Source organism: Talpa occidentalis, unplaced genomic scaffold (assembly GCF_014898055.3).
Source record: "Talpa occidentalis isolate TD23 unplaced genomic scaffold, MPIMG_talOcc4v2.1 talOcc4.4, whole genome shotgun sequence".
Lineage (NCBI taxonomy): Eukaryota > Metazoa > Chordata > Mammalia > Eulipotyphla > Talpidae > Talpa > Talpa occidentalis.
This window is the reverse complement of record NW_023604295.1, coordinates 127,372,680-127,386,002: the sequence shown is the minus strand read 5'-3', so window position 1 is coordinate 127,386,002 and position 13,323 is coordinate 127,372,680. Positions and strand designations below refer to the sequence as shown.

Sequence of the window (13,323 nt, the reverse complement as noted above, 5' to 3'; positions counted from 1 at the left end):
GAAGTTAAAGATGCTCTATAAATTTATTTACTACTCAAAGTTTTAACCTTTCTTTGCTAGGGAAGAAAAGTACAAGATCTCAATTGAATAAAATATAAAAGGGGAGGGCATCCCCTGGTGGCACAGGCGGTTGAGCGCAGCGCTGTAAAGCTGTCCATAGCCTCTGCAGCGCCAGTTCGATCCCGGCTGGCCTGCGAGGGTCCCACATGGCGCCACAGACCTCTCCTGTCACACCTGCTGCTCCCCTCAGCAGTGTATTTTGTCAGTCTGCCTATTCTGTTCCCTGCTCTGTCTCTGGTGAATCCTCTCACCCTCCCGCGCATCTGGCCTATACCCTGGTTCTTGTGTGCATAAAAAAAAAAAACTTTAAAAAATATTTATATAAAGGGGGAAATAAAACCATCAAAAAGCTTTTCAATCTGAGATAAAAACACAAAACTACAGTCTGACCCTTTTACCTCTTAAGGGTACTTTCTGACGAAAAGGAGAGCAAGATGGCTGTCTGCACATTACAATATGATGGCCAGAAGCTGTCCCTGCAACCTTTTCTGCATAACCAGAAAAAAGCAAGGACAGGATAAGCCTCACATGTAGGTTTCTAAACTAGTTAACAATCAAGATCTGATTATATGATAACCAGCATCCACCTTATTGAATCTTGCTTATAAAAATATTTTAAGTCCGTAGCATACCAGAATCATCCATCACAGCAATAGCTTGCTCTGCTTTATGTTGCAGAGCAAGAAGGGCAGCTTGTCGTCCCTGCAGAGCTCTCAATTGTTCCTGCTGTTGTAACATCCTTTTTAGTAAATCATGCTGTTTCTTCAAATTTTCTATCTCTTCTAGAGGTTCCTGTTGAGGGTCTCTGGCCTGGAAAATAAGACCAACAATACTTACATCTGACTATTAATATTCATAGTTCAATTACCAATGGCAAAATACATACACAGATTCAGTATTAAATCTATAATCCTACATACAGTTTTAGTAGACTTGAAGGAAAAGAAGTAAAAATACAGATACAGCCTCTGACATTAAGAGTTAGGTAATTTAATGGTAAAAAGCATAGGCTTTCATGGCTGATCATGAGGAGAAATTCCCAAAGGAAATTAAGAAAAACAGCATACAAACAAAAAGACAAAAAAAGGCCAAGGACAGAAATTTTTAAAATACATTTTCTATCTGATAAAGCTAACGTGAAAGGCTTTACTGTAACTGTATCACATTACATAAGTGTACAAAAATGCAGAAAATTTTACATTTTGTATTAAAAATGCCATTACTTTAAAATATGCTCACTGGGGGCAGGGGCAGCACAAAAAACTATGGAGGAAGACTACGGGTGCTCTGGTGGTGGGAGAGCTATGGTGACCACATCTGAGGAAAGAAATCCTGTATTGTCAAAAAATTAACAAAAATGTAAAACAATGGCACTTCATTAATAATAGTCATTAAAAAAAAATGCTTGCTTAGCTAAGTCTGAGAACACAAAATAGAATACCTTAAAATACTACCTCAAAAGCTAGATTATCATTTTACCTTAATAGAGAACAGATTAAATAGGTGGCACTTGTAAAAAAATTATGAAATTTTAAGTATTAATAATTAATCTATTCAAATGTCACCCCAAAAGAAAAAAGTCAATTGAAGCAACAAGATTTAAATACAATGCAGAAACAGTAATTATAAGAAAATTAGCATGAAATTTATACCATAATAGCACTTTTCATCACTGATTTGCCTCAGGAAAAAAAACTAATAGTTTATGCTTTTACTTAATATTTATGTTAAATATTTCTATTAATCTAGGACTATTTGTCAATTTTAAATTTGCATTGTTATCAAATTTTTACTGGAGTTAAGCAGTTACTAGGTTTCCTTAGTAATGAAAGTTACTAAGGGATATAAAGAAGGTAAATGATTTCAAATTAAAAATTCAGTGAAATACTTTCCCTATATACATTTAATTCCACAGAAATAATGGTGAACACAGAGGAATTCTTTCCTGGGTAATAATCTTGACTAATACTATGCAAAAACTCCATTTTACTTCTCCAAGCAGAACTCATCAGTTGTGTGAATAAGGAAAAAAATGAGTAACTGCTGGAAATATTTTACACTGTAAGTTTGCAATTAATAAAATTACTAAGTGGGCAAATTTAAGCACACGGCTCAAAATTACGCAACTGCAGGAAGATCAAAGTGTTAGTGATATACTATGATTAGGATATTTGATGTACATATCAGAGACTTCCAGTCAGTGCTATATCCTGTACTGACTGACTAGATTTCATGAAATAATCTATATTGGTTAAGTCACTACTCATTGGAGATTTTCTGTTGTCCTACATTTCCAGTAAATTAAAACCTTTTCTAATTCACTACTATTTACTCTGTTCTTCCCATGTAAGTGGAATTACCTTGTTAACATTTACATTTATTCCTGTCAAAATTCATCTCTTCATAGTTCTGGCTTACTTCAAAACTGCTGACATCTTGAAAAAACAATTTGAGGGGGGAGGAATAACTATCAAAAGCTGGCCCTCTCAGATTAATCTAAAATAATTCCAAAAAAAGTCACTGGTGAAATTTAAAACCAGGCTCAAACAGGTGCAGAATCCTACGTAAGGACACACAGAAATTTCTGCAGGTTCATACTAATCAAATACTAGAGCAAAGTATCAAAGGGAATTAAACATTACGCAAATAAGGTAAAAAGTTATCAGGGAAAAATACCTTCAAGAATGCATATCTCCAACCTAATTTACAATCCTCCCATTTCTCAAAAATTGTCCAGACCTCAGGACATCCCTAAAGCCATCTAAGAGTTTACTAGACAATTTATCGCTATGGACTCTTAAAAAGCAAACTTTCTAAAACAACGTTAATCCTTGTTAATTACATTTATTTGCAAAACTTTGACGCTCTAAAACTTCAGAATTGTAAGGAGTTCTATAAAACTATTACCTTCGATTTTTTGCTAACCCAAAAATGAATTCCTAATAATTCTCAATCAGTGGGAATTTATTACTGCTTAATAATTTCGCATGCATAAAAATACACATCGGACAAATACCTACAAAAACTGATCAAATATAGAGAAGATGAGAAAACAGAAAAAAAAAGACCGTACCAAGAAGACAGTACATGCAACAAAAAAACAAAAAAGAGGCCCACTTTTTTGTCACCTTCCACAAGTACTTATAGATTTAAAAAAATAGTTATCTTTAGAATAAGATCCTGAATTGCATACAAGTTAACAGTCCAATTTCAGAAGACCCTAAGTCTTCTTTTCCTCTCACCAACTAAAGTTCCTCCAGTAATTCTTCATGAATCCAAATATATTACAGCTGAAAGGACTTCAGACAACATGTATTCTAATTTTTTCATGTGAAAGGTGAGGAACTGTAATCCCAAAGAGGTTAAAACTGTGATTTATCCAGTATCATGAGTGGGAGGAATCAAATCTAGTTCAGTGTGTTTTACACCATATGGTACCCCAAAATTATGTGTTTAGATAGTTCTAAACAAGAATTCCATGATACAATCTCTAAAGAATAGTCTGGTTTGGGAGAGAAAACTAGCACAAATGAAATAACTAGAAATGATTTTAAAAAGCCAAAAAAATCAGAATTTATACCCTTATAAATTTCTCTAAGAGATAAGATAAAGTGTGTGTGTTGGGGGGGGAGATGAAATGTGAAAACAATGAAGGCATGAGCAATAGCGGAATGTTCCTTTTAAAAAATTATGCAGAATGCCATCCTGACTATAAAATATTCCACAAAATGGATTCTGTGCCTATAGGCAGAGTTTGAGAATATCAATCATTTCATATCAAGCTACAACTCACAAGACAGCTTTAAACTGTAAATCTCAGTTAAGACCTCAACTTCTTTTCCTACTCACCTAACAAAAGTACTACATTTTGAAAGGATATTAGGAAGGATGAAAGTAGGGTGGAAAAAACAACAGATTCTGTAGAGCAGAGAAAGAATAGTTAGTTGATGGGAATTAACAGCTTTTTCTAAGAAATTAAAATCATTTTATGAACAAAGTTCTGATAGAACTAAGGAATGAGATGATAAAAGAATCATACTGGCATAAACTGCAAGAAACTAGTTTAAGCGACTTAAATATTCACTTAAAAGGACTACACAAGTAATTGTTTTTAAGCCTTTTTCCTAAGCGCCTTTATGCAAATAATGGGAAATGCAAACATTAACAAATAAGTCAACTGGGTACTTTCAGAAAAAAAAAAAAAAAAAAGGAGGTTTCTAAAAGAAACAAAAATACAAACTAAGTAACACAACAAAAACATTTTATTCTTAGAAGACAGGAAAGCAAAGCGCTTGCTTTTCTTTTTTCTTTAATGAATGATTATGAGAATAAAAGTACTAACGTAATTTAAGCCATGAACAAAAATATCAAAGACAAAAGGCAACTAAAATGTCAAGGTTTAAGAATGCTATATTTTGAACTCTCAATAACAAAAGAAGAAAACTGGATAAAATTTCCTATCCTTTATTAATGCAAATTAAATACAGGTGCCAGAGGAGCACAAGAGAGCAGAAAAAAGAAAAACACTAAGGACAGCATTTTACAATAGAAAATTACAGCCTAATAACTAACCACATTAATAACTTACATATTTAAGAGTAACAGCAACAACAAAAAGCAAGTACGGAAGAGGAAATATGAACAAAAGAGATGCTCATTTAGAGACTTCCCAAATTAACATCGTTAAGTATACCTGTGAGGGAAATCCACGTTTTCGGCTATATTTCCTATTAGGCCTCAGTTCCCTGTCATTCTGAGGAGGCCTGTCACCTTTCCCTTTGGAACTTGTAGTAACCTCAAAGTCTGAAACCTGTTCATGTGAAGCTGAATTCCCTAGTTTGTCCTCAATGCACGGCCGAATTCTCAGACTAAAAGATGCCTCCTTTATTAAATAGTGTAGCATATTAATTTCTTAAAACACACACTCCTGTTTGACATACAAGCCAGTCTTATGAATAAAAACAAAAAATTTACCAGTCCATCTTTTTAAAAAAATCAATCCACCCTCCCACCAAGTGGCAGTAAACTTAAACTTTGAAGTTTCTGTACACTAGACTGTTGGTTTACTGTAATTAAATGAGTATCATATCCTAGGCAATTTCTAAGCTACAAAAACCACTAAGGCACATTTTAACATTTATTTTGCTATGTTATTAATAAACTTTCATAATGTCATGATTTTAAGTTATGAAATAAATTCTCACGTTGAACACTATATATGCTAGAATGTAAACAGTAATAACCAACTATAGCATTTCCCGCCCTTTCCCAACAGAATTCCTTTACCCACAAGCTCCAACCCCTTTATTACTGTTGGAATGAAATGCAAGGAAGAAAACATTCCCAGCACCACTGTTAATAGAAAAACTATTTCCCCACAGAGAATCCACTCTTCAACAAATGTTTGAATCAAGTCTTTGAGTATCTCCTGGTGAAAATAATGTAGAAAAAAAAAATTGAAATTTCCTCTTCAAATTAGGAAGGGCAGGGAAGAGAAAAGAGGTAGATAAGAAACTATGCAAATCAGTACTAAATGGAAACAAACCCCCAAATTCCTAATGCTGAGTGATGTTCTGGAACATATCTCAGAAACACACATTGTTAGCCTTTCACAAAGAAAAGCTCCACTGGTAATAGGTGCTAGTGTCTGTTGAAATAAAAATGCTTGAAATCACACTAGTTTTGAAGCACACTGACTTCCATGAACTAAGATGACTATAAATCTCCCTCAGGTTTCTCTGAATTTCTTATTATTTTTCCAAGAGACAGTATTTCGATAAATTTCATTTTGCAGGTAGAAATTATATTTCTCCTCACTATAAATAACAACGTAAATGTTACATGTCATATTTTCTAGTCTTCTCAATTTTTTGGCCATCTGTTTCGCTACAGTTCTAGACTGAGGAATGAGAAATCCTAATAGGCTAATGTGCCCTCCATGGAAAACGAAGTTTAAGTCTTTTCCGATAGACAATAAGATAAGCAATCACTAATGATACTCTGTACTTGCAGCCCTTATACCCGTTATGAATTTTAACTTTCCCATTGCTCCTGCAAATGAATAAAGCTGTGCTTAAGTAAACTAGAAAAGCCATGTTTCTGCAAGCTGAAGAAAAGATATTACTAGATGTTATATCAACCATTAAAATTATTAATGTTAGTAAATAAAACTTACAAACTTCTGTGTTTTAACACAGCATTAACAATTTGAGGGTTTCTTCCCTGAAATATACCTTCATTAAGGAATGCCTACAAAAATATCACGATGAAATATGGGGGCAAAGTTTAAATCTTCATTTCCAGCACTTTAATTACCGAAAAGCCGCTTACCGTGGTATCTGAAGCCTCAGACCGCACATCTATGTTTAGCGATGTGCTCTCAGCTACAGAACCAGATCCCACAGCTGAATCTATAGTCCGAACATCCTCCTCCTCATTTTCTCTAGCCTGAAATATTTTAGTAGTATAAATCATACAACTATTAAAAAGGGCAATAAAATGTCATAATGGATGGCACGATTTTTTGAAAATGTTAATTCCTCTGGGGTGGCACCAGAATGTCATCGGTATGTGCACACTAATGCAAAAATAACTCAACACAGTATTTAAAATGTTCAAAACTTACAAGAATTTTTTGGAGAAATTTCATATATGACTTTTCTTGTTCTTTAAGGTGATCTATCAGATGAGTAAGGCGCTCAACGTTAGCAGACCTTTCATTTTTCTCTACAAGATCTTCCCGCATTGAACTAGCTTTAGTAATATAGTCTCGAATCTGAACAAGCCTGCTTACAATCTGCAATGGAAATTATTTTTAAAAAGCATGAAAGTTAACAGTATACAAAATTGAGCGCAATTCATGCAGCAGCAACAATTTCATAGATTTTTAAATTGCCAAATGTTACTTCTGTTTTTTTCCATAAATAGTCACTTGCAAAAGATTTGAATCAAATTTAGAACTCAATCAAGGCATATCTGGCAATAGTAACAACTCCAACTACTGTTAATTTTAATAAATCCAAAGTTAGTTTTAATTTATGTGACCCAAAAAATTTTATTTGTAACACTACATCAAACTCTTATTTTTTTTTGAAAGATTTATGCATACAAGAAATGGGGTACAACCCAGAGGTGTCAGGGTGAGAAGATTCACCAGAGACAGAGTGGGGAGCAGAACAGGCAGACTGACTGAAATACACTGCTAAGGGGAGCAGCGGGCAAGACAGGAGAGGTCTGCTGCGCCATGTGAGTAGCTCCCTGGCCGGCTGGGGATCGAACACAAGCTGCAGAGGCTTCGGATAGCGTCACAGTGCTGTGCTTAACCCCATGGCCCACGAGGGAGGCCCCACTTCAAACTATTATTTATATAAATTTCTTTCTAATGTTTACATAGTAGCTCTTTACAAAAAAGTCTTATACTTTCATCTGAAAGCATTTTTCAAGAGAATTAGATAACCATTTAAAAAAATTGTTAACAATAATCAGTGAATCACATTCTTCCAGCCCCCCCTTTACTAAAAATGGGCAATATAATATTCAGCAGATAAACAGAAGTCTTCATTTACCTAAATATGTCATTTCTACAACCATTTTGGGTAAAAAGAAATTACCTGATTTATTTTGAAAAATTCTGAGATTCATGAAGATAAGAAAATACTGTAATTCTACTTAAAATTTCTACATAAACAATATACCTTTTAAAAAAATCTTAATGTTTTTACTTTGAGGTTTATGAAAGCAAAGAACAAAAGACACAGATTTAATCACCTGGCTGCTCTCCATTGCAGGTTCTCCTCTCCCATCTTCTTCAGAGACTTGACAGCTTTGCAAAAGGTCATTACTTAAAGCAGAAGCAAACAACTCTTTACATTGTGCTGATCCAATCATTTCTCTCTTTTGAGGACTTACAGCAGCATCTTTGCTCTTGTTAGTATTAATCTGCATAGGCACAAAGTTGAAGGGCTTCCGGTTTTCACTAAGCTGACGTTTGTTGTTAGCAGCTGTTGCTCTACCTTGAGAATCACTTCCAATGCTTCTCTATACACAAAAAAGAAACCAAATCCACAGTGTTTTTTAAATTCCAATAGTCTTAGTTTCACTGATAGATACTGATTCAGGAGTTATGCAAAAGTAGCTCTATAGTAGGACCTGAAAGAGCATCACATCTACAAAATTCTTACTAAAATATCAAAATTTGATTAGTACTTCCTATTGCTTATTTCACCAAGGACAAGACATTCACCTAATGACTGTAAGTAAGACGAAACAAAGTATAGGACTATGGGCCCAAATTTATTAATTCATACTGCCGATTCAGTTTTGTTCAGAGTTTTGTATAGGTTTTGTATCCAATGAATCAATGTTAATTAGTATGAACATCAGAATAAAGAATTGTCTATATTGTGAAGCACTGTGTGAAAAAGTACTCCGCTCAATGCCTAGAATAAAGCATAAAGTAATTACTAAATAGATGACAAAAATGATATATGGTCATCACCATCAGCATACCAGACTTGAATATATATTTATGCATATTTGAAAACCTTACTTATCTCTGTGGAAGTACAGATGTGACAGTAACATACCTGTTGAATTTACTATCATGTCTACTTTTATTTCTAAAGTTTATTTCAATGATTATAAATATAAACTAGTTTTATTCCTCATTTGAGATAATCCAGTATATCTCAATGATTAGTATTCTAAACTGAATCTTCCATTTTGCTTAATAACAATTGCAGTGTTACTAAGATGCAAAGTTTAGTTTCATAATGAAATCATTAAAATCAGTACTATAATAGAGTAAGAGTCCAGAAAGACTTGCCCTTATAAACAAGTTTAGAAATAAAGACTTCATTGCCCTCCAAAGAACATAGTACCATCACCACAGAGTAAAAATCTTTCCATATGCACAGAAACTAAGAAAGAAAATTAAAAATTAAAAAGTTCAACTTTTATTCTTAAATTGTTTAATCCATTTCAAATATTTCCCATAGTCATAATATGATTTTAAAAAATAATTCACAAACCTGATCTAAATCACTGAAGTTTATCCTCTGTTTAAGTTTCTCTAATTCTGCCTGCTCTGGAACAGACATCTGAGTCATGTATCTACTATGTGGAAATGTATGTGGAGTCTTTGTTCTTCGCCTTCCAACTCCTGGTGATGACTCCGGAGAAATATCATTAGTTACCCTTTTATCACTTTCTACACCAAATTTTTTCTTATTCTTTTCTGAAGATCTATTTGCCTTCTTCTGTTGGCCACCCCAATCCTTTAAAAAAATAAAAGGCAAAGTTTAACATATCCTCTATCAAGCCAGAAAAATAATTTGGTATACTTAAAAAAATTTTGGTCAGTTTTAAAACCAAAAATGACAGAACGTTTTTCACATAAACACATAATCTTACTGGACAATTATTTACTTTTACTCACCCATTTCTCAACGTCCCTATTACATCTAACCTAAATTCCATGGTTACCTCCCTAGCATAAAACATACATTTAAATCCTTAAACTCCAACCCTAGAATCAGACTGAATATTTTGAAAAATATTTAAAAAAAATGGTTCTTTATTATTTGTAAACTGAATAGTGAAAGAATTTAGTTACCTTTAAAGTCATACTTTAACATCAATATTGTGTGATAAGAAAGATCAGGAATCTATCTGGGTTCTAAAATAATTATTGTTTTCTGAAGAAACAATTTAACTTCCCATAGTTTTCTAATCGCTAAAAAATATTATCACCTTTACAACACAATTAAAAATAATGTATGTGAAGACATCTAGGACAGTGCCTAGTAATAGTAATAAACATAGCTTATTTTTTATAGGTAACATACTATGAGATCTGATATGAAATGGTAAAAAATGTTTAATATTTTAACAAGAAAACACTTGGATTTACTTTTATTCACATAACCTAAACTCATTCAATTAAATAAAGTTTCTGAATTCCTACTTTATCCATATTAGAAGAATTTTTAGTTTTACTATAGTAAAATCTTTAGGGGTATTTTCCTGATTCATAACAAAACTCACTTCTCTAATAAACTGTCCTGCCATTCCAATTCATTTCTTTTTTTAAGATTTATTTATTTATGCATACAAGAACTGGGGTGTAGATCAGAGGTGGGGTGGGTTGAAAGGACTCACTAGAAATAGAGTGGGGAGCAGAACAGGTGGATCTACTGAAATATCAAAATTTGAAACTGACTGCTGAGAGGAGCATGGGTGAGACAGGAGAGGTCTGCTGTGCCATGTGGGTTAGGCTCTCTGGCCAGGGATCAAACTCTTGCTGCAGTGGCTGGCAATACCTTGATAGCGCTGTGTCTTTAAACCCTGTGCCACCACGGAGGCTCCCAATTCATATGTATTTCTGTCAACCTTTTGTATTACTTATTCTGCTCTCTTCTGGCCAGAAATGATGGAAAGAGATGATTATCTAATCCACATCAGGACCATCATAATTTAAAATTTCAAATTTGAACTAAGACATAACTTGTTGCAGCCACAACTGAAAAACTTTTGAATGAAGGGGTGGCTATACTACCCCATGTGGACCAAGAGAGAATGCTGGTCTATGAAAAGTTAATCAGAGGCACTCGGCAACAGAGTCAGGGTAATATGAAGGGAATTCTCAACAACTTTCTAGTTCTTTGTCTAGTCTCTTTCTACAAATATATTCCTTTAACTTGTTTTCCATAAAATACCTTTAGACTAATTCAAATTGATTTGTTACCTATAAATAAAAATGTCTCAATAAGTATAACAAAAGTCCAGGGTTATTTAATATTTTAGCCAGCAAGGAAAATTTATTTACAGTCTTTCAGTAAGTTCAATTTGGCTAAGTCAGGGGAAAGTTGCATTTTAACATTTGTAGTTAACAACACACCATCAATAATCAGGTAGCATACCATATTGTTGAGTCGGTCATCAATACCCTCATTGCTCCAGTTTGGTAAATCCTGATCATTCAAACCTTCTTCAAAAGGACCTCCTCCTGTGGCCATATTGGCTTTAACAATTTTCTGCAAAACAAACGAAAATTAACTTTTTAACTTGTAAAAGTAAGTTCTAATTTTAAATCAATCTATGAGGCTTAACTATGTAAAGGAATCTCATAAAAGGGGATTTTAAGAAATAAAGAGGCAATATGAACCACATATTATACACTAATTGATTAAGCTGCCATATGCATATTATGATTAGTATGAGTTAAGTAAATGGAGTGATGGGGGAAGAAAACCTGAGACTATAAACTATGTGTACTGGCCTCTTAACTTTAAGGTTATTTTATTTACATCATTCAATTGTTCTAAAAGGTATTAAGATAGGAAAAAGTTATCAATAGCTAAAATTAAACCTGCTCTTTAAAAAAAGCAAGTAATACCCCCAAAGACCTGGATATTCCTTTTATGCCAAAGAGTCAAAGAAGGGAGAACTGTATTGCATAAACATGGGAAAAGGTTTGGTTTTAATAGGAATGGAGGAAATGGTAAATAAGACGAGACTAAAGCAGGGAGAGAGAAACAAGACTAGGTGGGTGAAGGCCAATGACTCAAGAATGCAGTGGCTAAAAACACTAAGAATAGTAATGCCTACTGAGCAACCTTAAAATACATTGCTGGTACCTCTTATTTCTCCCTAAATCTTGCTATACTTTACCAAAGTCTTAAGTTCTCCTTAATGAAGTAGGGATTTTGTAAAAATCAAGGAGTAATGAATTTCACACTTGGGTCAAAGAGATAAGAAACAGAAGCAGCAATATCAAGGTTCAGATGCAGAGATGATTGTGTAAAGGTAAGATTTCTACACAATCTTTATGGAGGACTTTAGGTTTACACTGCATGTGGAACTATGAAGATAACTGGCGCTCTCTGGTCACTATGGACATGGAGCCTCAGTCCTAGCTCAGGAGGGACTAAGGAAGGACAGTTTTGAGGACTAGGAAGGACCTACCTTCAGTGGGTGGAGGAAGGGAAAAATGACTGTTCATGCCACAATATCAAAATAGTAAATAGAGTGAAAATAGATGAGATTTAAAAAATCATACAACAGACAAACCAGAAAATAGAATGGACTTTAAAATTTTATTCACATAAAAGTGAATGCTAAGTATGCTGAGACAGACATAACCAACAAATTGGATAAATACAGTTTACACCTGTACTATAAAGAAATTGTAAAGACAAAAAAAAAAAACCCTGAAAAGTGTGAATAGTCAATAAACAAAGAAATCAGCAAACATAAAATATTAATAAAGTCCAACTGCAAATTAAAATAAGGGGCTATTAAATTTGTTAAATTGCATATAAATTACACATTACTTACTCTAAAGATACCAATGGAAACTGGAAATCTTATTTACAATGAAAACTAGTAAAACATTTCTGGAAAGTATTTTCACAATCTGTATCAAGAACTAAAACTGAGCTTTGATCCAACTCTCCCTCTCAATAGCTAACCTAAGAAAACAACTTACATATGGGAAAAAAAACTGTAAAGAAGCTGTAATTGAGATAAAATGAAAACAAAATCAAGTCAAATACATAACTGATAAAGGGTGAACATTATGGCCTATGCTTATAGCATTATCATATTCTAAAAAAGGATAAAAAATGCAAAACTAGTTTTTTAAAAACAAATACAATATACAATAAAGCCTGCATAAAAGCAGCTGTTTGTTAAAAGCAGGAATATATTTATTTTTCTTTTCTCTGTGTTATATATTTTTAGCAATACTTTATTTTTTAGATAAATTTTTCAGGGAATGTTGGTTTACAACATTATGATTCAAGTGTATAGAATTTATAATTTAATATCTGTATAGTCTACACAATGATCACCATCAAAAGTCTAGTTTTCATCCATCACCATAGTTGTCCCCACTTTACCCATTTTACCCACTCCCCAAACCACTTCCCCTCATCATAAGAGCCAATCTTTGTACATAAGTTTGTCTGTTTTGTTTGTTTATATGCTTTGTCTCTTTATACTAGAAATACATTTACAAACTTTAAATAGGACCTAAAACATACTAATATCGTAGCAATGATACCACATTGAAAAGTACTAAAAGCAAATGGTCTTTAGATAAAAATTTAAATGGAAAAGTATTAAGGTAGTTAAGTAAAAATGCTCACAAATCATTTTTTGTCCTTATAATATGTTATACTTTCTAACAATCGTGAAGTAAGCTTATTTTAAGTTTATTAAGAATATATTTGGAGAGCTGTTTTATATCTCTTTCTAATCTTA

At 33.3% G+C, this 13,323-nt stretch overlaps 1 protein-coding gene across 19 annotated transcripts in view; it reads right to left on the bottom strand.

Annotated features, from left to right (window-relative positions):
• PCM1 (pericentriolar material 1) overlaps nucleotides 1-13,323 on the bottom strand; it is an 86,166-nt gene that overhangs the window by 58,142 nt on the left and 14,701 nt on the right. For 14 of the 19 annotated variants that reach the window (XM_037526319.2, XM_037526329.2, XM_037526327.2 and 11 more), the window contains 6 exons: nucleotides 10,980-11,093; nucleotides 9,090-9,335; nucleotides 7,828-8,097; nucleotides 6,686-6,856; nucleotides 6,391-6,507; nucleotides 693-870 (listed from right to left, as the gene is read on the bottom strand). In XM_037526319.2, the coding sequence (XP_037382216.1) occupies nucleotides 693-870; nucleotides 6,391-6,507; nucleotides 6,686-6,856; nucleotides 7,828-8,097; nucleotides 9,090-9,335; nucleotides 10,980-11,075 (1,078 nt within the window). In that variant the 5' untranslated portion in view covers nucleotides 11,076-11,093. The remainder of the gene's footprint in view (nucleotides 1-692; nucleotides 871-6,390; nucleotides 6,508-6,685; nucleotides 6,857-7,827; nucleotides 8,098-9,089; nucleotides 9,336-10,979; nucleotides 11,094-13,323) is intronic. The other 5 variants (XM_037526330.2, XM_037526338.2, XM_037526335.2 and 2 more) reach the window with 1 other exon arrangement.